Genomic DNA, 27,845 nt, shown 5'->3' with positions numbered 1-27,845 from the left:
ATGGCGGGGCGGCGGGCCGGGGCCGGGGCGCCGCTGGCGCTGCGGGTGCTGCTAGTGTTGCGGGCGCTCCCGGCCGCCGCGCACCCGCAGTGCCTGGACTTCAGGCCGCCCTTCCGGCCGCCGCAGCCGTTGCGCTTCTGCGCGCAGTACTCGGCCTTCGGCTGCTGCGCTCCGGAGCAGGATGCAGCGCTGGCCCACCGTTTCGGCGCCCTGGCGGCCCGCGTGGACGCCCCGGTGTGGGCCGCGTGCGCAGGCTACGCGCTGGACCTGCTGTGCCAGGTGAGTGGGCGCGGCGGCCGGGGCGCGGGCGGCTGGGCGGGCACGCGGTACCGGGGCGCGTGCGCGGGGGCCTTGACCGCCCGGTCGCGGAGCGGAGATCACTGGGGCGAGGATCAGAAGTGGGTCCCTGGCTTTGGAAGTCGAGGATCCTAGAGGGAGTCATCTGGCACCGGTCGGGGAGCCGGGCATCCCCGGACAGCTCTCGGCTTTGCCATTCATAAGCTTCGTAACGTGAGCCTTCCCCGGGCCTCAGTTGCCTCTCCCAGCGCAGACGGGACAGGTGATGTCATTACTCTTTCCGAGACTAGGGGCTTTTCTGCCCCGCAGTACCCCACCTGGAGGAACCCCGCCCTGGTCGGTACCGGGATGCGGAGGCGTTTAAGCCCGGCTCCCTGTGCTGCCGCGCGAGGGGATCAGGGGCTCTGAAGAGGGCGTGGTCAAGGTGCCAGGCGTGGTTGAAAGGTCTAGGGGACACTGTTCCCTATGAGGGCCCCTCCCTACCCTGCGGGAGCAGTCTAACAGCCCCTGCCTCCTCCCTGACCTGGCCTGTGTGAGTCCTGGACCCTGGATGTATTCCGGCCCCACCTGGGTGCTCCCGCTGGAAGGGCGCCCTCACCTGAGTGACGCCTCCCCGCTGACTTCTGCCCACACCACACTATCATAGCTGTTTTCCTTCTGTGAGATTGCCCCCCCGTGGGCAAAAGCTGTCTGGCTGAATGCAGAAATAGGGTGTCACCAGGAGCCCTAAGGCTGGCCCTGGCCATCAACTGGACAGAGAAGGCGCTCAGGGGTGGAGCGATCCCACGGGCGCAGCGCAGTACTCCAGCCTTCAGCCAGCAGGGGGCAGGCGAGGGGAAAGGGGCAGAAGGGCTTAATGGAACCTGATGTCCTGGGGTTGATCCTGGCTGTGCCACCTTCTGACTTTGTGACCTTGGGACTATCACCACTGCACACTTCAGTTACATTATCTTTAAAATGGGGACAGAAGCTGGGCATGTTGGTACATGCCTGTAATCCCAGAGACTCAGGAGGCTGAGGCAGAGAATGGCAAGTTCCAGTAAAGCCAGCCTGAGCAACTTGGAAAGATCCTGTCTCAAAATATATTAAAAAAAGGGCCAGGCGTGGTGGCACAAACCTGTAATCACAGCCACTATAGAGGCTGAGGCAGGAGGATCACAAGTTTGAGGCCAGCCTCAGCAACTAAGGGAGGCTCTAAGCAACTCAGCAAAACCCTGTCTCTAAATAAAATATTTAAAAAGGTCTGGAGATGTGGCTCAGTGGTTATATGCTCCAGGGTGCATTCACTACTAATACTATTACTACTGTTAACAACAACAATAATAAATAACATGGGGACAGATTTCTTAACTGTCCCCCAGGGTTGCCATGCAAATTAAGTGGCTCAAACAATAGATGCAGTTAAATTTCTCTAGTGCTTCCTGGCCCACCACTAGCCCCAGACTCTGCTGAACCCCCATGCTGGGCGTCTTAAGAGCTGAAGAGTCTGGCCAAGTATTTCTCTCCCCAGCCTGGGGATTCCTTGGGATCAGGTCCTTGGTTTCCCTACACCCAGGCCACATAGCAGAGTTCACACATGCATTCCACACCTGTTTATTGAACACTTATTATGTACTGGACCAGTCAAGGCAGATGAGGCAGACAGGTCCAAGGAAGAAGAAGGGAAAGTCGGTCCTGGAGTGTCTGTTGGCAGGAGGCCCCTCCTTTTCCTTGGGAACCTCCTGGGATTGCCTGGCCTTGAGCAACCCATGGTGGAGTGTCTGCTAGCACCTCCAGCCGAGGCGTCTCTGGGAGTGACCTCATGTCTGGAGTGAGCTTACAGAGGGCGGCTGTGGCTGGGGCATGGTTTCCTGACAGGGTTTTGTGGAGATGGCTGGCAGGAGAACTGCTCTCTGCCAGCCAAGATTGTGTCCAGATTCAGCACCTCCGGATTCCCACCAGGAGAGGTGGCCCAGGCACCTTATCTACAGGTTTCAGTCTGTACTCAGGCCTCACATCTGTCCTGGGGAGACAGGGAGGCTCTTACCTCCCATGGATGCTGTGTGCTCTGGAGGAGAATGACCAGCTATGGCATGTGCATCTCCTGCATGGCTGGCATGAGCCTTCCACGTGCTAACTTCCCCTGTAACTGAGGTGCCCTCTCCAAGTGCCTGAGGTCATCCAATCATGTTTCTGATGGAAATCTGCAAAGGTCCTCTGCAGGCTCATGCCTTCAGAAGATTGTTCCAGGGCCTGTAAGGACTTGGCCCTGTGCTGGTGCTGGGCCTGGAGGCAGTTGGCAAGTCGCAGGCACAGCCTCAAAGTCCCCTTGTTCAGTTCAGGACAGACAGCAGCTACTTACCAGAATGTGCAAGAGATTCACCAAGATTACCAAAACCCATGAGGGCATAGCACAAAGGTGTCAGGGGCCGGGAAGGAAGGCCTCCAGGAGGAGGGGATATTCAGTTACCTCTTACCAGCTCATCCAACTGGAAAATTACCCAACACATACTTGTATCATCTTGGTTTATTCCTCGTGACACCCGTGAGGTTGGAATTCCTTACCCTTTTCATGGATGAGGACATGGCCCCAGGAGCATGCCCACGGTCACTTGAGTGCACAGAGAGTGTGCGCTCTGGCTCCAAAGCCCTTCTCCCAATGCTACCTCTGTCCCTGAGCCTGATTATGTGCTGGGTCCTGGGATGCCCCCCTAGAGGGTGCCATCATCTGTGGGATGGACAGGTATGCAAAGAGATGATGAAGTCCTAGCCAAGCAGAGCATCCAGGCCACTGCTGGCGTTGGAGAGGTGAGGGCAGAAGTGTAGAGTATCTCCTGCAAGCTGCAGGGTTACAAGGTAGTGGGGGCTGTGTCGGAGCCCTGAACAGATGTTGTGGGAGTGGCCCAGGGCCGGCAGCAGCCCTGGGAGAGAGCTGAAGTCAGAGAGGACTTTGAGTCCATTCTTGCGTCATGAACAGGAGTTTGGCAGATGTGGAATTGAGTGAGTAGGAGCTTCCTACGGAGAGGACATTGTGTGCAAAGACTCTGTCTTCTCAAGAGTGGGAAGGCATGAGATGCCTTCGGGACTCAGGACCATGAGTCATGAGTGTCAGTGGCTATGCGGGGGCAACCTTGGGATGGGGAGGTGGCAGGCTGTCTGCCCTGCACTTCCTGGCCCAGGCAACCGAGTGGTGGGTTGCTGGCATGGCTTTCCACCCTCTCTGCCACTGACTGTGGGGCCTGGTGCCTCATCATCTCTCTGCCAGCAGCGGTCACTGGCGCTTCTTGTTATTTCCTAGTTCTTGACTGCTCTGCTGTGAGCACCATGTTTGCCCTGTGTGTAAGTAAAAATCCCCAGGCTGTGAGTGAACAGCCGTGGACCCAGGGTTTGCTGGTGACTGCCAAGGTCTCCAGGCCCTCTTGTTCCCTCTGCCTGGGCCTTGGTGAGTGGCATGCCCTCAGATTGGCTTGCAGAAGTTTGTTCTGCCCTCCACTGTGTCTCTGGAGTAGAGGACAGTGCCTGGCACAGTGTGTGTCCAGGAGACACTTGTGGAGTGGAACGTTCCTGGCTCATCTGGAGAGAGCACCAGGTGGGTGGCGTGAGTTCTGGTGTGAGCCCAGGTTTGGCCACTTCTTGGAACATGTCTACTTTTAGTCCCGGTTCCTCATCTGCAAAATAGGAGTCACAATGACGCTGACCTGCAAAGACTGAATGAGGTGTGCACATACACAGAGCCTCCGGGACCACCTGCAGCTGCTGGCTGACCCACAGGAGACTCCAGGGACCATGAGAGACACTGCAGTGCATAGACCTAAGACCTGGCTCCTGGCTTCTTGTTGGCAGAGTCAACATGTGAGACGTGGTGTCCCTGCTTGGGCCTGGGACAGCAGCTGACCAAGTGCACAGCAGGGTGCTGCCTGTCCTGTCGGGTAGGACTCAGCCCAGAGGGGCCAGAAGGACAGGCCATAGCTGACCGAAGCCATGATCATGTGATGGGAGTGAGTGGCCCCTGGACTGGAGCTTGAAAACATAGCTGTGAGGTCAGCCAGTCACCCGCTGCCCCCAGAGGCGTCCTGTTGGAAGCCAGCCTGGTCCCCCCTGTGGGTGGGGAGGATGTCTGTGGCTGTTAGGGCCTCCTTCACCGCAGGAGGCGCATCCCCTGAGTCCTCTGGAGGCCCAGAGCTGAGTCAGGCTGGGCCTTGGAGAGGTGTCAGGCTCAGAAATAAATAATTACAACACGCAGGTCAGGTCCAGGGTTGGACAGAGGGCAGTCCCCACGGAGCCTGGGCTGCTGAGGGCACCGTTGCACACTGAGGCGAGGAAGGGGCCGTGGTGTGTGTGGTGGGGCTCTGCACCGGGGCTTGCGGGTGGGTAGATAGAGCCAGTTGGTGGAGTCCAGCACACTTGCTCAAACCCTGTCTGTGCAGCACACTCTGCGGCACATGACCTTGGGCTGGTGACTTCCTCTGGAGTCCCAGCTTCCTCATCTATCTAAGGACATGCAGAACAAGGACACCCTGCTGCTGCTTTGGGGGGAAGTAGATTCACAAAGAGCACCCTGCACAGGGCTGGCCCACCATCGGCCCCAGCCCCCGCAGCTGTTGGCATTGTCCTGCTAGTTTGCAGCAAAATAACCCGGGGGGGGGGGGCGGGGGGTGACAAACAACTTGTGTACATTGATACAGCAGGAGTGGGAGCCGTTTATTGTAGGACAACAGAGGTATTTATACATTCCACACAGCTCATCTTAATTAACATAAAATAGATACAGCAGTCAACCAATAAGGAATCTCCACACTTAATGGCTCACTGGCACCACCTCACAAACCACTCCCCCTGGCAAAATACCAGGCGCCATCCTGTCTTGTTTACAGACTCTAACACTAGTTCATCTGTATTATTTAAGGATGTGGAGAATTTGACCTGCCAGAGAGGCGGGGAGGGAAGGGTGCGCGGCCAGGGGCAGCTGTCCTGAGGTGCAGAGCAGACTGCCGCATGGCAGGGCTGTGGGGAAGAGGAAGGTGAGCAGGAGCCGTGGCAGAGCCAGATCAGGGAGAGCCAGGCTCTTGGGTTGGGGGCAGGGTGGGCGCTGGAGGTGTGGCGCAGGGAAGAGGCTGCTCAGGTTTGCTGCCTTGGCCAGGGTTCCCAGAGAGCAGAGCAAAGCCACAGCTTCTGCGCCCTTTGTCTTAGTAGGGTTAGGGGACCCAGGAAGCAGGAGATGGCGTGGCAGGGTCAGAGACAGGCTAGGACGCAATTGTGAGCCACCTTGGAGCAGCCGAACTCTGCACTTTGGGACTGTTCAGGCAGGGAGGTGGGCAGAGCCCTTCTCCCAGTGGCCAGAGGCTTGTCCCGTGGCATTCACTGCCCTGCATTTCAAGTGGTGCCCACGTGGGCCCTGATGAGGTCTGACGCATCTCACTGGTGGGGAAGTACTGAGTGGGAGGGGCATGAGGCTCTGGATTCTGCTCTGGGCAGAGCTGGGAAGAGGACCTGTGAGACCAAAGGCCTGAGGAGGGGCCCAAGGGTTTTGGATTCATTCATCACATAGAAAGCTGCTCTGCCACTGCTGCAGTGGGGACAGCCCCAGGGTCTCATCAAGGAGCTGAGAATGAGGTGCCTGGGCAGGAGGGAGGGACCAGGTGTGGGGGGGTGGGCACTGGCCTCATCAACACACTTGCTTATTGCCCATGCCAGTCACCACTGTGCTGGAGAGAGCAGGGCCCACCTGAGATCACACTTAATATGGTCTGTGTTGCTAGCCCAAGTGTGGTGCTGAATGACAAGTGGCCTTCAGCCTCAGTTTCCCCAGTAGCAATTCCCTCTTGAGATCTCAGGAAGATTCAGTGGACAGATATGTAGGAGCACGTGGCCTATCTCTGGTGAATCAAGGTCAACAGAGGGCTGGTGGGTAAGGTATTGCCTATGGGCCCACTATGCGCTGGACTCTATCAAGTTCTGGGGTACAATAGTAACCATCCAGAACTCGTGTTCTGAAGAAGAAGACAGGCAATAAACAAGGAACCAATTAATTTTTATTATAATCTCAGGTCATGTTCCTTTTGTTTGAGATGCAGGGGATGGAACCCGGGGGGGGGTGGGGGGGCTCTACCACTGAGCTATATCAACAGCCCTTTTTGGTTTTGATCTTGAGACAGGGTCTGAGTTGCTCAGGTTGGCCTCAAACTTGCATCCTCTGATTTTTGTTTGATTTAAAGCAAGGTCATAGGCCAGGAAGTAATGGGTGGGGGTGGACTGGGTGATCAGAGAAGATCTGAGGAGGTGGCCCTTGAGTAGGGTCACAAAGTGAGGGGGTTAGTCGGCCAGATCTAGGGGCGGGTGCAGGATGTGAAGAGTCGGCTTGGAAGGGTTCGGTGCCCCCAGCAGCCTCTGTGTGGCAGCAGGTAGTAGCAGAAGGGACGGTTTCAGGATTTGTTCTAGCAGGTGCACCAAGGCACAGGGACAAGAGCGCAGGGGAAGGGAAATGAGGCCAAGGTTGCTGCTGGAGTTGAGGCTACAGGTGGTAATAGAGGGCCTCCTCTGCCCTTTGTGGGTCTGCAGACTGAGGCTCTGGCCGGGGGCACACAGCTGACTGGTGTCCCCACACAGCACCCCTGAGCCCTGCCTGTCTCTGCAGGAATGCTCGCCCTATGCAGCCCACCTCTATGACGCCGAGGACCCCTCCACGCCCCTGCGGACGGTGCCGGGGCTCTGCGAGGACTACTGCCTGGACATGTGGCAGACGTGCCGGGGCCTCTTCCGCCACCTCTCGCCCGACCGCGAGCTCTGGGCCCTGGAAGAGAACCGAGCCAAGTTCTGCCGCTACCTGTCCCTGGATGACACGGACTACTGCTTCCCACGCCTACTGGTCAACGAGAACCTCAACTTGAACCTGGGCCGAGTGGTGGCCGATGCCAAGGGCTGCCTGCAGCTGTGCCTGGAGGAGGTGGCCAACGGGCTGCGCAACCCGGTGGCCATGGTCCATGCCCGGGACGGCACCCACCGCTTCTTCGTGGCCGAGCAGGTGGGGCTGGTGTGGGCCTACCTGGCTGACCGCTCGCGCCTGGAGAAGCCCTTCCTGAACATCAGCCGCGCCGTGCTCACCTCGCCCTGGGAGGGCGACGAGCGGGGCTTCCTGGGCATCGCCTTCCACCCCGACTCCCCGCGCAACCGCAAGCTCTACGTCTACTACTCCGTGGGGGTCGGCTTCCACGAGTGGATCCGCATCAGCGAGTTCAGAGTCTCCGAGGACGATGAGAACGCCGTGGACCACGGCTCCGAGAGGTGTTTCCCTGGGGCCACCCAGGGTGGGAGCCGGGCTGCCATGCAGGGGCGTGCGCACGTGCCCTGGTGTGAGCGCCTCACCAGGAGGTTACTAAATACCCGCACATTTAAACCCCAGCACCTTTAAATCCCCTGGTGGGGCACTGAAGTACATGCCCTGGGGCCTGGGGAGGCTTCTGGAAACCAGACGTTCAATGGAACCGTTTCCTGACCCCTCCATGTGGCCTCCAAGGCCGATCATCTCTCCCCCAACTCTCCAGGCACTCGAGATGGTTGCTTTCATGTGGTTCGCTTAAAACCCAAGGAGTTCGTGTTGTTGGTCCCATTTTTCAGATGAGGAAGTGGAGGCTCAAAGAGGTCAAGTGACCTTTCAGGTCACACTTCTAGAAGCATTTCAGCAGGAACCCTGCTCTGGCCTCCGTGTCCCCCCAGGGCATCCTCTGCTCCAGGAAAGTTCCTTCCTCCAGCTCCCACCCATTCCCACCCCCAGGTCCTCAAGGCCTACACAGAGGGCTCCCTGTGCATTATATATGCTCCAGCTGGTTGTCCAATTGGGGTTGAGCTGGCCTGCCCAAGGGGCTCACTTGCCAGCCTGGGTACAATGGGGAAATAGCCCCCTTATCAGAGACCCAACAGGTAGAATCTGATATTGGAAAATAGTTGCACAGGGGTTAGGACAATGAAAGGGCAACCGCAGGAAGGGAGGCCACTCTGAGCTGCAAGTGGAGGAGCTGCCTCCACCCCTAGAGCTGGACAAAGTGGGAAGGGGGGCTTCCCGGAGCCCAGGAGCCCTGGAGGTGGGGCCACTCTGTGACAGCTGGCACCATGTTGGGCCTGGGCAGATCAACTAGATCCAGAAAGGAGGTGCAGCTACTGCCAGGACCCTACCTGAAACAGAGAGGGGTGTCCTCCCCACTCCAGTCTCGCAAAGTACTGCCCATTGGCTAAACCATTTCAGCCAGCAAAGGAACATGGGAAGTGTAGTTTGCAGTCGCAGGGAAGGGGAGGGTCAGCCCTGGGTCAGAGGGCAAACAGGCAAGTAACATCACCTTGTATATTTGATCAAACTGTAACATCTTAACATTGAACACAGAGAAAGGACGAGTGACCACCAGACAGCTGTCTTGGTGAGCTAATGTGGCTCTTGCCGTACAGCACTGATTTTGTTTTTGTGTTTGTTTTTGGTACTAGAGATTGAACCCAGGGGCACTTAACCACTGAACCACATCCCCAGCCCTCCTCCCTTTTCTTTAATTTTTTTATTTTGAGATAGGGTCTTGCTACATTGCTTAGGGCCTCACTTAGTTACTGAGGCTGGCCTCAAACTTATGATCCTCCTGCCTCAGTCTCTAGAGCAGCTGAGATTATGGATGTAACCGTCATGCCTGGCTCCAGCATTAATTTTGACTATGAGCTTCCTGGCAGCTGGAGCAAAAAGAGAAAATATGATGCTCATAATCTTATACGAACCTATGCAACTACTTCTCCATGAAAGATTATTTATCATATGAACCTGACAAAGGGAAGATGGAAGGGCAGAATGAAAGTACCTTCAACAGTGACTTAAAAAAATGGTTCCTGATAAAACTTAAATTGAGCACAGAATATACAGAGGAACATATTTATGAGTGAGGGTTCATTAAGGGTCTTCTGGAGACATCATTTGTTCAAGCCTGAGCTCATTTAGAGGGGGACATAGGCATGGCTGGCTGGCCGAAGGCAGGTCAGGGAAAAGCAGTCATCTTTGCTCAAGCTGACTGGCAGTCTCTTCATTTATTTATTTTGGGGGATACTGGAGATTGAACTCAGGGGCCCTCGACCACTGAGCCACATCCCCAGCCCTATTTTGTATTTTATTTTAGTTGCTTAGCACCTCATCATTGCTGAGGCTGGCTTTGAATTTACAATCCTCCTGCCTCAGCCTCCAGAATCACTAGGATTACAGGTGTGTGCCTCTGTGCCCGAGGCTGTCAGTCTCTTTATCTGGGGCTGGGATCCCTCAGTCTGAGCTGTGCTCCGCAGGAGGCCCTGGTGCTGGGTCCTGTATTGCTCACCTCCTGCTGTGCATTGGTATCACAGTGCAAAGGCTTCCAGCCCTGGCTCTGAAGGACTCAAATCCAGGGTCCAAGTGACTTCACCTTTCTGTATCCTGGTTTTTCTTATCTGTTATTAATGAGAGTTTAGCGAGTGAGTAGCCAATCCTAGAGAGTTAGAATATCTTAAGTTTATTTCAATTGGAGGAGGAGGAGGAGGAAGATGATGATGATGATGATGATGATGATGATGATGATGATGATGATTTGGATACCAGGGATTGAACTCAGGGGCACTCAACTGCTAAGTCATATCCCCAGCCCTTTTTTTGTATTTTATTTAGAGACAGGGTCTTACTGAGTTGCTCAGCACCTTGCCATTGCTGAGGCTGGCTTTGAACTCGTGATCCTCTCCTCCTGACTCAGCCTCCCAAGCCACTGGGATTACAGGCATGCGCCACCACACCCGGCTCAACTGGAGGGTAATTTTTTCAGTCCTGGGGATTGAACCCAGGACCTCATACCTGTAAGACGAGAGCTCTACCAGTGAGTTTCACCTCAGTCCTTTTTATTTTGAGACAGGGTCTCCCTAAGTTGCCAGGCTGGCCTTGAACTTGTGATCCTCCTGCCTCAGCCTCCTGAGTATCTGGGATTACAGGTGTGCACCACCACACCTGGCAGGAGGGAATTTACACAGAGAATTGGCTACCCAGGCGTTGAGAGGGCTGGAAGAGGACAGAGGAAGGATCAGTTTCCTGAGAGTGGTGGCTATAACAAGCTACTGCCGCTCTGGGACGGGAGGAACAAAGGGGAGAAGGTGTTTGTGCAGGTGTGTCTGCCCTCGATCCCTGTTAGCCACCACTGTGGCTGGCTCTGCACCTGCTGTTTTTGGAGGTGGAGCCAGAAGTCAGAGACCTGGCTTCTCCCTCCTGCCTTCTGCTCCCCAGCGGCAGACCCTGACCTGAAGCTGGCTGGCTGGGGCATAGTGGGAAGTTCCCTGCATTGGCAGTCAGGAAGTCCCCAAGGCAGGGTGTGGAGCCCAAGCATCCTGCCAAGGTCTTAGAAGTTCTGGTAGCTAACAAATGGGATGTGTGTAGAGTGTGCATGGCCTGACTAGCTGCTGTGAGAAGCTAGGACAATGGAGAAACTAGTTGAACCAGTGGTCAGGTGGACAGTTTCACATAATTATAGTAGGGCAGATGCTAGCATAGAGAGCAGTAGGAAAAAAAAAAAAAACAACACTGAGCCAGAACTCAAAGTTTTGAGTTCTAGTCCCAGCTCTGCTACCTACGGGCTGTGAGACTTTGGGCCAGTCGCTCAACCTCTCCGAGCCTCCAGGTCCTCCTTGACATGTGGAGTAAATTATTCCAGTTCAACCTACTTACCAGGTCCTTGTGAAAATCACTTGTTACAAAGGATATAAAAAGTCTTTTCCAGCTGGGCATGTGGCACTCACCTGTAATCACAGTGATTTAGGAGACTGAGGTAGAAAGATCACAAATTCAGGAACAGCCCCGGCAAGACTCTGTCTCAAAATAAAAATAAAATAAAATAAAAGGGCTGGGATGTGGCTTAGTGGTAGAGCACCCCTGAGTTCAATCCCCAGTATCAGAAAACAACAACAACATTCTTTTCTCCATTGTGAAATGACATCCAACAGAGAGGAGGGTTCATTGTTGTGATCTTGATTTTTGTTTGTTTGTTTATGTGTTGAAGGCTGAGTTTTCATTGTTGGGGGTTTATCTTCCTTTAGGATAATCCTGGAGATTGAAGAACCAGCTGCCAACCACAATGGGGGTCAGCTGCTCTTTGGGGACGATGGGTACCTGTACATCTTTACCGGAGATGGCGGGATGGCTGGAGACCCCTTCGGAAAGTTTGGAAATGCCCAAAACAAGTATGTTCGGCTTCTAGTTGTCTGGTACCTTGGGGGGCACTCCGGGGCTTCTGGCACTCTTTTGGAGCCAGAAGTGACTTTCTTAGCCAAGCAGCTTTGATTAGTAGGGAAGGGTCTGGGAACCAGATCAGCCTGCAGCTAGCTGGGGATCCCAGGCAGTCACTTGTTCCCATCAATTACAGGGGAATGATAATCATCTCCATGGGAGGCTCCTTGGTTTACAATTGCCCAGAGCCTGTTTCTCACAGGTGCCTGATAAGTGACATCAGTGACCCTCTGGGAAGGTCAGCCCAGCCCTGAACAGAGCCCTGCTGGAGGAAGGTATGGGGTGCTCCCCAGATGGATCAGGGAGGGGAAGCAGGCCAGAGTAGGGTCTCTATGGACAGGTGGGTTTTCTGCCCCAGGGTCACTCACAAAGACCCAAATTCAGAAGTATAATCTCGGCCTCATTTACCCACCTGCTGGCTTGAGCAAATGGCCTACCCTTGTGCCTCTTTATGCATGCACACACGAGGGTGTACATCCTTGTGCATGTAAACGAGGATGTTGAAGAGTCTCCGGCCTGCCTCTTCCATTTCCTTAGCCAAAATGACAAAACCTCCCTTAGCCCAGGAAGTCAAAATAGAAAGGGTGATATTGATTACTGTAATTAAAGTGCTCACAATTTGTGACTTATGCTTTCACATGTGACAGTGTAAGAATCATCCGAGCTTTCTCAGTTTGCAATGTGTTCAGAGATGAAGTTGAGAAAATAGAAATTAAGGATTTGTGGATAATTGGATGGGACTTAAAACATTGTTTTGCTGCTATGCGGTTTTTGCCCACTCGCATCCTGAGGCATGATGCCTGTTGTGGCTCAGGGTGTGAGCAGCTCAGGGCACGTGGAAGGAGCTGCTGGGGAAGCTGGTAGGCCTGTGGTGGGGACCCTGGGCTGGGGGAGTGTTTTGTCACCATTAGCAAGACTCCTGTGAGGTGTCTCTACTGATGGGGGAACACTTGGGTGCTAATTCTTGTGGGAATGACAGGCACACAGTTGTGTCAATTGGGCAAAGGACACCAGCCCTGCCTTGAAAGGCAGCCTGGAGGGAGGGAGTCCACCAACACCGAGAGGGGAGATCAGAAACCAGGTGAGAGGCCTGCTCCCCTCCACACCATCTCCAAGCACAGCACAGATTTTTCCATGTGATTTTTGTCATGTGACCAGTGGAACCAAAAGCTACCCCCCCCCCCCCCCCCGCAGAGCTGCACAGAGGTTAGAGCTGCTGGCAGCTCCCACCTTCTCCCAGCCCTCCCTACGCTTTCTGCTTGAAGCATATGACTTTGATCACTGACTCAACACTTGATGTCACCTACTAGGTTGGATCACTGGGCTGGGTCCTGGAAAAAAAAAAAACTAAATATGAGTCATTTTCTAGCGGAATCCTCACTGGCTAGCACAACCCTGTAAACAGGAGGGCAGAGCAGAACCCTCTGTCACTATGGAGGACACTGGGCTTCCATAGAGGGTCTGGAAAAGGGCTTGGGGTTCTGGGCCAGCCATCTGGGCTGGATCTCTGCCCTACCATTGATTATCCGGGTGGCAGGGGGGCACTTTATCTGACTTTTTTTGAGCTTAGCTGCCATCTGTAGAACTAGATCATAACAGTACTAAACCTAAAAGTTTCCTTGTGGCCATGAAGTGCGGCAATAGACGACTTTAGGTCCAATGCTCTGGACAGGGCTTGGCACCCAGTTGAAAGGATGAACGAGGTTGTCCAGCTGCCAGTAGCTGAGGAGCACCGCACCCGGGTTTCTGCCGCATAGCCGGGGCTCACCCTGCACCGGGCCCCGTCGCTCCCGGTCCTGGGGATGGTGCGCGCTGACACCCCGGCCTCTCGCCCGTCCGCAGGTCGGCGCTGCTGGGCAAGGTGCTGCGCATCGACGTGAACCGCAACGAGCGCGGCCCGCTCTACCGCATCCCGCCCGACAACCCGTTCGTGGGCGACCCGGCCGCGCGGCCAGAGGTCTACGCCCTGGGCGTGCGCAACATGTGGCGCTGCTCCTTCGACCGCGGCGACCCGGCGACGGGCGCGGGCCGCGGGCGCCTGTTCTGCGGTGATGTGGGCCAGAACAAGTTCGAGGAGGTGGACCTGGTGGAGCGCGGCCGCAACTATGGCTGGCGCGCCCGCGAGGGCTTCGAGTGCTACGACCGCAAGCTGTGCGCCAACGCCTCCCTGGGTGAGCCCGCGCCAGGGACCCCGAACCCCGATCCGATCCGCCCAACCCTCCCCTCGGCTGCCCAAGACTGGGGCTCCCGCGGGGCTGCACCCAGGACCCTTCCCAGGCACCTCTTCATTTTGGACCGGTCCCCGCACCCCACCTTCTGCGAATTGTTCGAGGAGACCTCCTGTCCCCACTGGAACCTCCCGTGCCCTCCCTCGCGCTCCTCTGCTCTTGCTTCCCCCTGGCCCTGGGCCCCTGCAAATCCCCTCCCCCCCAGGCAGTCCCCCGTGAGCACCTCCCTCCTTCTGCCTGCCATCGGGGAACCTCTGGCTGACCTCGTGACCCCTGTCTCTTGCTGACCTTTGTCCCCAGTCCCCTTTTCACAGGCCTCGGGCTGGGGCTGTTCAACCTGGCAGTTGAACAGGCTGCCACATGTTCACCCCGGGCTCTTTCCCCTTCTGCAGATGACGTGCTGCCGATCTTTGCCTACCCGCACAAGATGGGCAAGTCGGTCACAGGGGGCTATGTGTACCGGGGCTGCGAGTACCCCAACCTGAATGGCCTCTACATTTTCGGGGATTTCATGAGCGGGTAGGTGGCCCACAGCCCTGAGTACTCGTGGTTAGGTCCTCTGCTCCCTGGACTGTGATGAAGTGAGTGTGTGTATATGTGTGTGTGTGTACACAGATGCACCGGCACACTGACAGGAGCCCCCTGTGGGTGTGGGCCAACAGATCTCTTCCTCAGGGGGGAAGTTGAGAGTCACCCCTTAGGAAATCTGCTCCTGTTCTCCTAACAGGGACTGGAGCTGGGAAGAAGGCCCAGGTCATGGCTTAGCAGACCATGGGCTTAAGGGCTGGGACCTGGTCTTTCCCTCTCTCCTGAGACTCCTGCGTTTTGAGCTGCAAGTCCTTCTGATAGTCAGGGACAGAACACCAGCAAGGCCTCTATCCCCAGGGCCACCTTCCTCCTGGGGAAGACAGGACCCATCACTGCACAGAATGGGAGCCCATAGAGCCTTACCCAGCCCACCCCAGCCAGGCCTGCAGAGAGCATTGGTCCCCAAGCCCCTTGCACAGGTTGGGAAACTGAAGCCACAGAGGGCAGTGGCCCATCCAAAGTGACCCTGCTAAGGAGAGGGGGAGCTAAGGCTGCTGTCCAGGCCTGACCATTGTGGCCTGTGGAGCCTCCCTCCTCTATTCCCACCACTGAGACTTAACAGGTGTGTGGGTGGGTGCGGGGGACAGGGCATGAGTCACATCCAGGTGCATTTTAGAAGAGGAGAGAGCACACCTCCTAGGCCTGCTGTGAACCAGACTCTGTCCTCTGTAGAGCTTGGACACTTACGACTAACTTGTCCCATTGTACAGAGGAGAAAACTGAGAGTCAGCGAGGACCAGGGTGACATACAGCCTGGCATGCTGAGGCTTAAAAGTGCACCTGAGATGCCTGGTCTGGATCCTTCTGCTCACTGGAGTCGACCTTGAGCCAGTTACTTTACCTCTTTGTGCTTCAGTTTTCTCACCTACAAAAAGCAGTTGACAGTAGTGCCCACCATCTCAGGGGGTCCTCAGGACAGAATCTACTAGGACATACACAGCACTTGGAAGTTAGTTCAAACTCACAGACACACGATGCCCCTAATTCCCATTCTGGGGAGAACAGCAGAGTAGGTGCCCGGGGAGGAGATCCAGAGCCCAAGGCTGGCAGGGGACTTCTTGCCTCTGGAAGGCTGCTGACTTAGGTTCAGTCAGGAGCTGAGAAAGTACCCAGCCCTATGCCCCTAGATACTGGATCATTCTCCCAGTTCTTGGGGACTCCCTTCCTTGGCCACCCAGCTTTCCACCTAGAAAAAGCTTCCTAGATGGAGCTTTTATTTTTGCCACCAGTTCTTTCTCTCCCAAGTCTTCTGGTCTCAGACATTCAATTCATTTTGCCCACATTCCCAAGCCCCTCTGCTGGGTCAGGCATTACGCCAGGGTCAGGGCAACTGAGATGAAGAGCATCTTGCATCCAAGCCAGGGACACACCCACACTTGGTCTGAGACATTGCAACCTTAGAGAGCCTGTGCCCAGTGCTGGGAGCCCAGAGCAGGTGCAATCAGGGAGGGCTTCACAGAGGAGGCAATGTGGGAGCAGGGGCTGGAAGTATGCCTAGGTGCTGGAGAAGCAGAAGAGGGAGTTGGCGCAAGATGAGCATGTTCCCAAGATGGCCAACTGCCTGCTGTCTGAAGTACAGGCAGTGCCAAAGGATGCATACACCTTGGGGCAGCTGTGGTGGACGTCAGCTCTCAGAGATACTGTGCCTTCACCTGGCCAGGGACTGCATTGAACTGACAGGCAGGAACCAAGCTGATCTTGTTCATCCGGGGTCCCTCTGGCAGATGCTCAGTGAAGATCACACCTAGCCCACTTCACAGACACACAACCTGTGCGGCTGCAGGGCCCTGCACAGAAGGGCCCACACTGCGCTTACTGCTCTCTCATCACTCTCCTGAAGTTTGTAATAATTGTTGAACAAGAGACCCTGCATGCCTTTTGCACTGGATCCTGCCAATTACAATGGTCCTGGTTGCATGGATGAGCAGACAGGAGGACAGATGGGAGGATGGATAGATGATTGGATGGGTGGAGGAGTTGACGAATAGATGGTGTGTTCCCGTACACCATACCGGCCATGACCTCAGACCTCATCTTCCTCTCTAGGCGTCTGATGTCCCTCCGAGAAAACCCAGGGACAGGCCAGTGGCGGTACAGTGAGATCTGCATGGGCCGTGGCCAGACCTGCGCATTCCCAGGCCTCATCAACAACTACTACCCACACATCATCTCCTTTGCAGAGGATGAGGCGGGTGAGCCTTCGTGGACCTCCCCCTGGTCCAGACTCACTGGGCCTGGGACTGGTTTCCCCCTCCCAGGGCTCCTGGCTGTATTGTGAGGGGTCGGGTCTGCGTGCTGGGGAGGGAGGCATTCAGTTCCTGAGGCATATTCACTTTCTCATCTGGAAAAAGGGAGAAATGGTCCGTCTTCCCTGTTCCCATCTAGCGCAGGGCTGCGGGGAGGCCAGTGCTAACAGGGGTTGGGTCTGCAGGCAGGATCTGGAGTGCGGAGGGAGAGTGTCTCCCCAGAGAACTGCAGGGCCCTTGGTTCTTCATGGCAAATGCACTTGGACCATTCAGTGAAGCCGCACTGGAATTTCAGAGTGGGTGGACAGACGGCAGCCCTCCTGCCTGTTAACTGGTCACACATTGAGGCACTTGTGTTTTCAAAGCAGGGACAGAGGGGGAGGGGAAGAAGAAGGGCCATGGAGACTGGATCCTGCTCCAGTCTCGTGCCTTTGTCCTTGGACCCCTTGACTATGCCACAACAAAAGGCCAGGGGCCCCCAGCAGGCCCTGGTGGATGCTTTGTAGGGGTTTCTAGGCAACGCAGTTGGGGGGGTGCTTTGGAGGTGTGTCCCTGCAAGGCCCAGTGCCAGAGCCCCCAGGGAGTCTGGGAAACCTTTGTTGAACCAACCTCCCCCATCCCCCCATCACATCTGAATTTCCAAAAGGGCAGCTCCAGCCCCTGAGAGGCCCCTGGGCCCCTGAAAGCCCTTTCTTTTGGTCAGTAGGGGGTTAACGTATTTCAGAAGCAGGGGAGCCTCCCTCCCCACCTCCCTCTCCCCCAAAGATGCAGGGCCTGGAGGAAGGTGCGGTCCCCTGGGGCCCTTCCTCAGCCCTCTGAGTGGCACTGAGATAGAAAACCAGGAGGAGGCACCCGCGAGCCAGGAGCCCAGGGCCAGCTCCAGGTCCAGTGTCAGCCAGTCTCTCCCACTACTAGAGAGTGACATTAGCAGAGCTCCTGGCTCTGCTCCCCCCTTTCTAGTTCTCCTGACACTTGAAAATTACAAACGAGGACGCCTGCTGGCCCAGTATCTGCCAGGGACAGTCCACACCACAGAGATCAAGAGGGCGGTGTGGCCCTCGGAGGGCCTGGCAGCATGAGAAGGGTCCCTGTGTGTGCACATGGTCCAAGAGCCTGCTCACAGCCCCAGAGTCTGCCTGGTCTAACCCTGTCACTTTACTTATGGGGAATGAGACTGACTCTTCACACCCAGTAAGGAGGGCGGGCACTGTGGGCAGAGCAGGGCCTTAGGTTGGTCAGCCAGACGAAGACACAGGGGAAGGGCATTCAGGCTGGGGATGTGCAGGGAGCCTTGACCTACAAGGAGCTGGAGTGTCAGTGTGAGGGCTGCACAGATAGAGGGACAGGGGCTGCCCCCAGAGTCTCTGTCCAGAGGGAGGTGGATGGCCTGAGATGACACTGCAAACCTGTGGCTTCCCTTATGGACTCCTGAAGGGACATCTTGCCAGGGTGACCCCATTCCTGCAGGTGGCATCCTCCCCATGTGGACCTATGCCCCTTATCCCCACTTCCCTGGTGGGCCATTGCTCCTGTCACAGCTGGGTCCACCCCTTACACAAGTTACCCCTCAAGGGTCTCCCCCTTTGCAGAATCCCCAGGGTTGCCTGCCCTTGCTTGCTGACCCTGCCCCCATGCACCCTCCCTGTCTGCCCCTGTCTCCTGTGACATGCTTTTCTCTGTCTCAGCCTCTCCTTGGGGATGCGCCCCGCCCCCAGGCCTGGAGGAGCTCTCTGCTATGCTCTTACAAGGACAGAGGTCTTAGTGCGACTGAATTGTCACATTGGGCCATGGGGGGCTTGTCAGGTTTCCTCTCCCTCCGCACGCACTCGTGGATCCTACATTGGTGTGGGGTGGGGACAGCAGACTTTGCTGCACTCTGGGTCTGGCTTAACCATTCACTACATGTTCACTACGTGATTTCGACCTTGCTGAGCCTGTTTCCTCATTTGCAAGATGGCAATAATGAAGCCCATTTCCTGGGCCCCAGAGGGCCTGGCTGCAGGGATTAGGGTAGGATGGTCAGGGAACAGGAGGACTAATGTCACCTGAGAGTGAGCTCCGTGGTGCTCAGAACTCAGATCTGTACATTTTCACTGTACCTGAGAGCTGGAGGGGAAGATGGGGGTGGGCCATCACAGAGTTCCCAGACAGAGGGCTTCCGGGTGGCCCCGGGGGCTCACACTAGATTCCTGACCCAGTGCTTTCTGCCCTGCCGGGGAGGTGCCTGCTCCCAGGTATCTCCAGGTGACAATAGTAACAGCCACTACTGAGTTCTCGCTCTCTGCTCTCCGTAGCAGCCCTGTGAGCTTGTCCATTTTAAAGATGGGGAAGCTAAGGCTCGGGGAGCCACATGTGCCCGCAGGTCACCTGGGAGGCCATCGTGTGGGGAGTTGTTCCAGGGCCTTATCTATGCCCAGAGATGTGTGGTGCTGGGCTTCAATCCGGCCAGGGCTGGGGGTGGGGGGACAAGCCACCAGGAAGGAGCAGGAGCAGAGATCTGAGCGGGAAGTGGGGGCAGGCAGGGTGACTGATCGCTCAGGGACAGTGCTGTAGAGGCCCATGGCCACATCTGGACACCTCTCCCAGCCTCAGTTTCCAGTTCTGGGGGCTGGACCAAGAGGCTGCCCTGGAGTGCTCCCCTCGATGTCTGCTGAGGCTGGGGTCAGTCTCCAACCTGAGGGCTGCTGGGGGTGGGTGGGGCTGGCCCACATTACTCTAGCTGTCCGCTCACCTGCCATCTTCTTCTTTCCAAAGGGGAGCTGTACTTCATGTCCACGGGCGTGCCAAGTGCCACGGCTGCACGTGGGGTCATCTACAAGGTCATCGACCCCTCCCGGTGAGTCCCTGCAAGGTGCAGACCGAGCACCTACTGTCTCACTCCTCTGACTTTCCCCCAGTCCCAACGTGGGGAGAATTCATATCCCCATCTTTCAGATGAAAAGACTGATTCCCAGAGAGACCTGCTGAATCAAGCTCCCACCTGGAGGTGCAGATCCAGGATTCCAAGGTCTGCCCGCCAGAGTGCAGCTCTCTTCAGGTGGTGGCGAGTGGGAGATGAGGTTTGGGGCCTGTGAGTGTAGCGACCTTGCCTGACCTCTCCTGTGTCTTTCCTTCTGTCCAGCATGTCCCTCGTTCCTTGTTCCCTAGGTTGCTCCATCTCCCACATCCTCCAAACTCCTGCTTGCCTCTGAGATGCCTCCCCTGACCTCCTGTTCCCATCTGACCCTGGCCTTTCTCCTGGAGCTACTGGCTAGAACTTGCTGGGGCTCTCCAAGCACCCTCCCTGACTACCCCATTCCAACTCTCTCTCTCTATCGGCTTCAGTTCTAGGTATGATTCTCCACTGCTCCCCCCCCCCCCGCCCCTGTGATACTGGGGTTGAATCCAGGGATGCTCTACCGTTGAGCTTTTTTAAATTTCTATTTTAATTTTGAGACAGGGTCTCACTAAATGGTTGGCCTGCTAACTTGCAATCCTCCTGCCTCAGCCTCCCAAGTTGCTGGGATTACAAGCGTGGGCCACCACACCTGGCTTCAGCTGCCCATTTTATGGGGCAGAAATGAGTACAAAGATATAAAGTCATGTGCCAGAGTCCCAGAGGAGCAAGAACTGGGGCTGGGTCCAGGTGACTGGCTTGAGAGTCCTGCTCTAACCTCTAAGCTTCATTGTGCTGGCCACAGGGCCTTGGATCTCACTGCCTCCAGGTGTCCTCCCCAACCTACTTGCCCCTCCAGGCCTGTCTAATCTTTCTCAGTTCTTATCACCCAGACTTGGAGCTCCCAGCTGTAGGACTGTGCCCCACCTGTCTGTCTGGTCCATATCTCCTGGATCCAGTCCACATCTCCTGGACTAGATGTGTCTTTTCACCCCAACAAGTCAGCTCAGGCCCCAGGAATGGCACAGAGCAAAGACTGTGGCTTTTTTTTTTTAAGTTTTATTTTTAGTTGTCGACCTCTGTTTTCCTTTTTACATGCGGGGCTGAGAATTGAAGCCAGTGCCTCACCCTTGCGGCTTCTCCCCTGCTCCCTGCTGTCTGTACTTGTATCCAATACCTGGAGTGACACCACGCATGCTCACCCCCTTCCCCACCAAGCCCAAGGATGCACTCCAAGAATCTGCGGGTGTTTGGCAGGCCCTGGGGGAACCCTGATGTGTTTAGTTACCCCAAACTCTGAGACCTACTGGTATGGGAAAGTCCCGAAACACCCGGTGCACCTAAACAATACTTTTTAAAATTTGGAGTCCTTTTAGAGCTACAAGGAGGTGGCAGAGTTTCCTGCATACCCCGGGTGCAGTGCACCCCACTACCTCTTAGGTGGTCTTTGAACGTGAACGTGTACACCATTCGTGAACTGACCTTGGCACATCACCACTAGTTAAACTCTGGGCTTTTTAAGGGATTTTTCCAGTTGTTCTCTTGTGTCCCTTTTCTAGTCCAAGATCCCAAATTACATCTAGTCATCTTGTCTCCTTAGCTTCTGGTCTCTGGTCTGTGACATCATCTCACAAATATATTATTTAATGACATAACTTTTTTTTAAATCAAGGAAAACATAGCAATCCTTCTCTCATCCCTGTGTTCATCTCCCTGAGGTCACATCCATCTTGTGGTGCCAGGATTTAAGTCCCCGCACTTGGATCACATGCAAACTTTACATTCTTCTTCGCTCATTTGTTCCCTATTCTGTGTAAGCGTTTCCACGTTGCAACATCAACCTCAAAAGGATGGTTTTTAATGGCTGGTCATTTTCTGCTGAGTCACTGAGCCATAACTGTCTTACCAATTCCTTGGAATTGAGGTTATTTCCATTTTTTTTTTTTTTAAGAAGAATGTTTCTCTGAGGAAATATCACATATATTGGGTGCCTAATTCCTGCCACATGTTGCCTTAAAGGCGTCATCTCCGCCGGTTTTTGCAACACCCTGTCTCTGTTGGCTCACTGTCCCTGTGGAGGGAGAGGGAACCTGCTGAGACCCAGCAGCTTCCCCAGCTCCGGGCTTTAGGGTTAGGAGGAGCCCAGATGGAAGACTCCTCCCTTCCTCCCTGACCCCTTGCCCTTCCATTTTTCTCTCTTGGAATATATGTTTTGTGGCTGTTGTTGTTTGGTTCTGGGGATTGAACCCCGGGGTCTCTACCACTTGGCTACATTCCCAGCCTTTTTTTTATATTTGCGAAGTTACCCAGGACGGGCTGGAACTCGGAATCCTCCTGCCCCAGCCTCCCTAGTTTCTGAGATTACAGGTGTGCACCTCCGTCCGCACCGGGCTGGCTAAATGTATTTCATTGCAGCCACCCGGACTCCAGAGGGGTCCAGCACTGAACATTTGGAAAATGAAGAGCCAGTAGGGGAGGGGGTGGGGTTGCGTCACCTCACTGTGCCCAGACATAAAACGGTGGCATTTTTGGGCTTACTCCCATCCTTTTGCGTAACAGATTTTAAAATATAATTTCCTCAAAGAACAAAAGCCCAGCTGGGCCTGACTGAAGTGTGTGGACATGACCTGGAGGGAAGCCCTGCGGCTCCTCCGGCTTCCAGAAGAGAGGCGAAGAGGGCGTGTGTGCCAGTTGCATTTCCTCAGCTCTGGGGGAGAAGCCTGTGTCCCTTCTTCTGCCAAGCCTGTCTGGAGGCCCCTCACGTGGCTGCTTCCCACCCCGGGCTGACGGGACCCTATTGAAGTCCTGGGCCCACGTGGGGCACTCTGGGAATGGGGTCGGTACCCTTCAAAGAATACAGGGCCGGTACCATTCAAAGAATCACAGATCAACAGCCAAAAACTAATTAAAATGGAATTCCGTTCCTTCCTTGTGCCCCTGAAGGATGTAAAAGGAGACCCATTCATACCCTGGCAACCCTGGCACACGGCTCTCTTGCCGTTCTCTCCAGCCCCAGGCCCTGGGCACCCACTCAGGCTTGCTTCCCTCCTCCTCCCCGCTTTACCCCTTAGCCTTGACCTTTCCCAGGTTCCTTGGCCAGGCTGGGCATCACCAGAAATCCAGACACCAGAGGCCGGAGAGACCATCCTCAAAGTCTGGGGGTTGGAGGGCCAGGGTAGAAGGCAAGAATGGGGCACGGTAACAGGTGTCAGAGTGGCGGGGTGGGGAGAAAAGAGTCTGGCATTCCACCGGTGGGGGATGAGGCGTGGGGTCCACCTCTGACTCCGAAGTGGCTCAGAGAGAGGGAGCCTCTGGCACTACCTAGTGCTCTGCAGGTAGAGACTGAGCAGGTGCCAGTGGGCTACCTTGGTGCCTGTGTCCTGAGGCTGGGCCCTTAGAATCCTGGGGGCACAGAGAGTGCCGGGGTCCTGCAGGGCACACAGTAGGTTCTCAATAACTGGCCACCATTTACTGCTATTCCTGTCCACACCTGCATGGCCCTTGCCCTCCCTGCCACCACCCACGAGAAGGGCTGGTGTCAGGTGGACACGCTTAAGGCGAGTTACCAGGGTGGGACCTCATGACCTCCTGTGTGTTGTTGGCAGACGAGCGCCACCCGGCAAGTGTCAGATCCATCCCACCCAGGTGAAGGTGAGGAGCCGCCTCATCCGCTTTGTTCCCAGAGAAAGTAAGTGCCCATTGATGGTTCTCTGTGGGGGAGGGAAGCTCCTGCAGTCTGCACCCTGCAGACCCCCAAGTCAGATGCTGGGGCCCCTTAGTGGGGCCTCTAGGTCCCTCTGCCTAGCAGCTTGCCTGGCATACTTCCACAGGTAAAGTGGAAGGAACTTTAGAGTGGTCTGTTGGACCGGCCACAACTCCTTAGACCAGGCCCTAGGCTATGGGCAGGTGGTCCGAGGGGCTGCAGCCTCAGGAAGGGCACAGCCAGGGGAGAAACAGCTGTGCCAGGCAAGGTATGCTCAGAGTCCTCTAGGAGGACACAGAGAGGACACCTGTGTGTGAGCAGGGGAGGCTGGGGTGGGGTGTTCGGCTGGGCTTTCCAAGATGGTTCCCTTTGACTGCTTGGTGAAGAGGGACAGTGGAATGAGCAATCCTCCGTGGCTTGAGGGGCCTGGGGCTGTGAGAAAGGCTGTTCTGCCGGAGGGATTACCACCGGGCCCTAGCTGGGTAGAAACAGAGGCCCCCCATTACCAGACCTTCCGCTTTCCATCCAGCCACGGATGATCTGTTTTGCTCACACCGTGGAGGTATACAGAGAGAGGCAGGTGTGGCCTTGCCTTCTCAGATTACACTTTGAAACTGCTGGCAACTAACTCAGAATTGCAAGAACCACTGTGCAGCCCAAGGGACTAGCAGGGGCTGCCAGCAGGGTGCCAGTGCGGGCCAGGTGGGGAGCAGGAAGGGAGGGCAGGGCGCCTGGGCAGAGGCGGCTGCAGGAGGGCGGAGCTCAGGGGCCCCAGCAGCAGGTGGCTTTGAGTGTGGCAGGCCTTCATCCACACGTTCAGCCGTTTCTGTCACTTGCTTCAGTCACCCACTCTGTGCTGGGTGCTGAGACCAAGAGGAAGTCAGACCAGGCCCTGTCCTGGCTAGGACAGAGAAGCCGTTTAGTGCAGAATGTGTCCGGATCCTGTGGGGAGCTGCCCAGTGCAGTGTGGGACTGGGTGGGGGTAGCGGTTCCTGAACTGGAGAGAAAAGGAAGGAGAGCTCAGGGGAAGGGGGCAGAGAGGCTGGGCCTGAGGACAGTCTGGATGGAGCAGAGGAGTGCATGGAGCAGAGCTGGTGCTGGGGTGGGGGGGCGGCCTCTTGCTCATGTCATGGTGCTTGGGCCTGGCCTGCACTTGTCCTTGTTCCAAGAAGTACTTTCTCAGCACTCCCCCACCCCATGGATTTCACAGTGCAGCTGGCCAAGGTGGGGTGGGATCAACGGGATGTGCCCTGGTGGCCCCAGGATTCTCCCCGTAGTAACTGTGTTAGTCGAGGTTTCAGCCCTCCTCTGACGGCTGTCACAGGGGACAGTGCCCACTGCCTGGCACTGGCCCTGCAGGGGGTAGGGCTAGACAGAGTACAGTGCCTGATGTAGAGTGAAGTTTATTCCCATGGCCATCCTGGGCCCAACATGTCCCATGTCCTTCAGGACAAAGAGAATCACCAACCTCAGTCCCCCATAGACCTATGGTGTCCAGGCCCTGTGACGGGGTGGCTGTTCCTGCTCTGACCCCTCCATCCCCAGCTGTGATCCGTGTGGGCCCAGCCACACACCCTGAGAGCTCCCATCCAGCTTTCTGTGCCAGTGGCAGGCCAGCGCCTCAGAACCTGGAGGAGAGAGTCACCCTGACCTTAGGGTTTGTGTATGGGCCCAGTTCCTGTCCTGCTGGCCACCTACTGCTTTAGACCTCAGAAGTCCATGCCCCTCTGTGGCTTCAGGTTCTCCACCCTAAAACCAGGACTGGAAGCAACAAGGGTCCCTTGCTCCTAGAATTCTACCCCAGCACTGCTTGCATCGAGGCCCAGAGGTTACAGCATGGGTACCCCCCAGGAGGGCAGGGCTGGGGGTGCGGGAACCCAGCGGCAGACAGTCATAAAACAGGGAGCTCCCGGGATTGGTGCTGAATGGCTGGAGAAGCATCTAGCACCCTATGGGGCCTGGGTGACCCAGAAAGCACCCCTAGTGCCCTCAGAAGCACCCTATCTTCAGGGTCTGAGTGGGGGACAGACGGAGGACATCTTTCCCTGAGGTCCACCTTCCCACCTGGAGGCAGCCAGGTGGGAGATGAGCCGGGCTAGGGGACCCTCTGACCGTGTGCCCTTCTTCTGTTCAGAGTTCATCCGAACGCCAGAGAGCACCCCACGGCCCACCAAGGCGCCCCGCAGGACCCGTCCCACGGCCGCTCCGCGCACTCCCACCCCGCGGCCGGTCAGGCCTACTCGGCGGCCAGGGGGCCGAAGGGGCGGAGGACGGCGACGGGGGCGGCCGAGCACCGCGGACCCTACGCCCTCCAACGGCGCGGTGCGCCTGGTGCGACCCGCAGGACTGAGCTCCGGCCGAGGACGCGTGGAGGTGTTCGTGGGCGGACGCTGGGGCACCGTGTGCGACGATGCCTGGGATACCAAGGCCGCCGAGGTTGTGTGTCACCAGCTGGGCTTTGCACATGCAGTGCGCGCGGCAAAGCGTGCGGAGTTCGGCGAGGGCCGCACGCTACCCATCCTTCTGGACGATGTGCGCTGCGCAGGCAGCGAGCGCAACCTCCTTGAGTGCGCGCACGCTGGTGTGGGCACGCACAACTGCGGGCACCAAGAGGATGCGGGCGTCGTGTGCAGCCACGAAGACCCGTACTCATAGCCGAGCCTCGGCTACCCAGCCTGGCCATCCAGCCGTCAGGCAGCCCAGTGTGCGCCTGGTTATGCACACGTATCTAACTGGGGAGGGTGGTGTGGGTGTGTCCCAAGAGGTGGCCTTATCTGCCTAGCTGTCCTGTTGGACCTGTGTGAGGTGTTGCAGTGCACGTGTGCCCTCGTGTGTCCCTGGCCGTGTACCTTCTGCAGACTTAATGCTGGTGTGTTGGGACAGTGTGGTCTGCCAGTGTGTGATCTTGGGGCAAGAAGAGCTCTTTTTTACTTCCAAGTCTCCAGATAGCAGCAGGAACACCGTCCTTTAATGACTGCATGAATAAAGGCACCTCTGGCTGACTGAAGGAGAGGGCCTGTCCAGCAGTGCAGGAGCAGAGGGTGCCAGACCAGCTGGAGCCTGGCTCAGAGATCGTGGTCCAAAGAGCATGGCCCGGTGGCCCAACAGTCCAAGGCACTGGAGAGAACAGGACGCATGCGTGGGGCAAAGAGAAGCTGCTCACGTGGACAGATCCCGGGTGTCCTGTGGCCATGTCTGCCCTTTGAGAGGGTCAGCCTGCCTAGGAGGAAGTGAGTAGCCATCTCAGGAGACAGCTAGCCAGGGGGCACCGGTGAAGTCCCCTGGTCATCTGGACGTCACTGTCATGCTAAGCACCTGCAGGTGCTCCAAGGATAGTTCCTGGCCTCCTCCAGCCCTGAAGCCTGTCCTCTCCTGCTCCTGGGACAGAAGGACCCCATGCTGAGCAGAGCTTCCCCTGCAACCTCTCCAAGCACCTGGGCCCCATTGAGTGGGGGGCCCTGCCCTGCTACTTACAGGGTTGTGTCAGGACCATCAGGCCACCTCTGTTATCTCCATCCCCATTCCTGCTCTGAAACCCCAAAGACCCTCTGATTTCTCTAGCCCTACTCAGGGGCCACCAGGCTGGGGGCCAGTGAGACTACTGAGAGCTTGTCCCCAGGACTATGCCAACAATGTGACTGTTTACAGACCCCCTCCTGCCTCTTTTCTGATCCTGACTACCCGGGAGGCTGGTGTGGGGTGAGGGGACAGGGGAAGGGGTGGCCCCCAGCCTTCTTCCTCCACAGGCTCCCTTGCTCACTGGGGGCCTCTGCTCTAGACTGCGCTAGGCCTATGGAGGGTGTAAGGTCTCCGGGCTCAGCCTCTGCTCATTGAAGTTTAGGTAGAACCTGGTTGCAGAGGAACCGAAACGTGTGTGTGTGTGTGTGTGTGTGTGTGTGTGTGTTATGCTGGGGATTGACCCCAGGACCTTGTGCATGCTAGGCAAGTACTCTAGAACCGAGTGACATCCCCAGTCTTTTTTTTTTTTTTTTAACTTTTCTGAGACAGGGTCTTGCTAAGTTGGAGTGGCTGGCCTTGAACTTGCAGTCTCCTGCCTCAGCCTCCCAAGTTGCTGGGACTACAGGTGTGAGCCATTGCACCTGTCAAAGATGAAATTCTGAGGTCAGGAGTTCTCTGAAGTGAAAGAGCTTCCTGAGCTGTTAAAGAAATGAAGGACAGAAGACAGGAGGGACCAGGTTCAGGTGCAGAGCTGTGCAGCCACCAGCAGCAAGGCTGGCCGGGTAGAGGCTGTAGCCTCACTCGGGAGGGAGGGTCCTGGTAATGCAGTCCGGGCGGCACAGGTTGTATACACTGAGCTTTGGTTGGCTATTGATAAAGCGGAGATAAGCTGAAGGCAGCGGTGGGTGGGCTGGCATTGGCGAGTGGTCCATTAAGCACAAATGCTTGGTACTTAGGGATTGGTTGAGGCTAATAGTTGAGGAAGGTCTTTTCCTGTCGATTGAAGTGGATTCTGGTGTTTAGAGACCAGAGTCAGAGTCCTGCTCTCCCACATTGTTTACTGATTCACTCCCTGTCTCCTCCCTGGTCCATCTTCCTGCCCTTATTAATTTAATGTAGGACCTCAGAATTTTCCTCTCGTCACCTCTTGGACTCTTCATACCTCTGTGCTAAGTGGGGCTGGCGAGGACCCAGGACCTTGTGTCTTATCTGA

General features: G+C 56.2%; 1 protein-coding gene across 1 annotated transcript; it reads left to right on the top strand.

Moving 5' to 3' along the window:
- Window positions 1–26,844, top strand: Hhipl1 (HHIP like 1). Its single transcript, XM_027946632.2, has 9 exons — window positions 1–279; window positions 6,911–7,557; window positions 11,344–11,487; window positions 13,376–13,704; window positions 14,154–14,280; window positions 16,396–16,541; window positions 19,350–19,431; window positions 23,076–23,158; window positions 25,308–26,844. Exons 1-9 carry the CDS (start codon window positions 1–3, stop codon window positions 25,826–25,828), a joined length of 2,358 nt encoding a protein of 785 aa, XP_027802433.2. The 3' UTR covers window positions 25,829–26,844.
- Window positions 26,845–27,845: the final 1,001 nt, after the last annotated feature.

This window comes from Marmota flaviventris, chromosome 2, assembly GCF_047511675.1.
Source record: "Marmota flaviventris isolate mMarFla1 chromosome 2, mMarFla1.hap1, whole genome shotgun sequence".
Lineage (NCBI taxonomy): Eukaryota > Metazoa > Chordata > Mammalia > Rodentia > Sciuridae > Marmota > Marmota flaviventris.
Note: the sequence above shows the minus strand (reverse complement) of the source record. Positions and strands in the feature narration are given on the sequence as shown.

Excerpts from the sequence above, each read along its gene's own strand:
- Hhipl1 (XM_027946632.2), top strand. The coding sequence starts at position 1 with ATGGCGGGGCGGCGGGCCGGGGCCGGGGCGCCGCTGGCGCTGCGGGTG. Across the intron at positions 280-6,910 it reads CGCTGGACCTGCTGTGCCAG|GAATGCTCGCCCTATGCAGC; the intron begins GTGAGTGGGCGC and ends CTGTCTCTGCAG. Across the intron at positions 13,705-14,153 it reads GTGCGCCAACGCCTCCCTGG|ATGACGTGCTGCCGATCTTT; the intron begins GTGAGCCCGCGC and ends CCCCTTCTGCAG.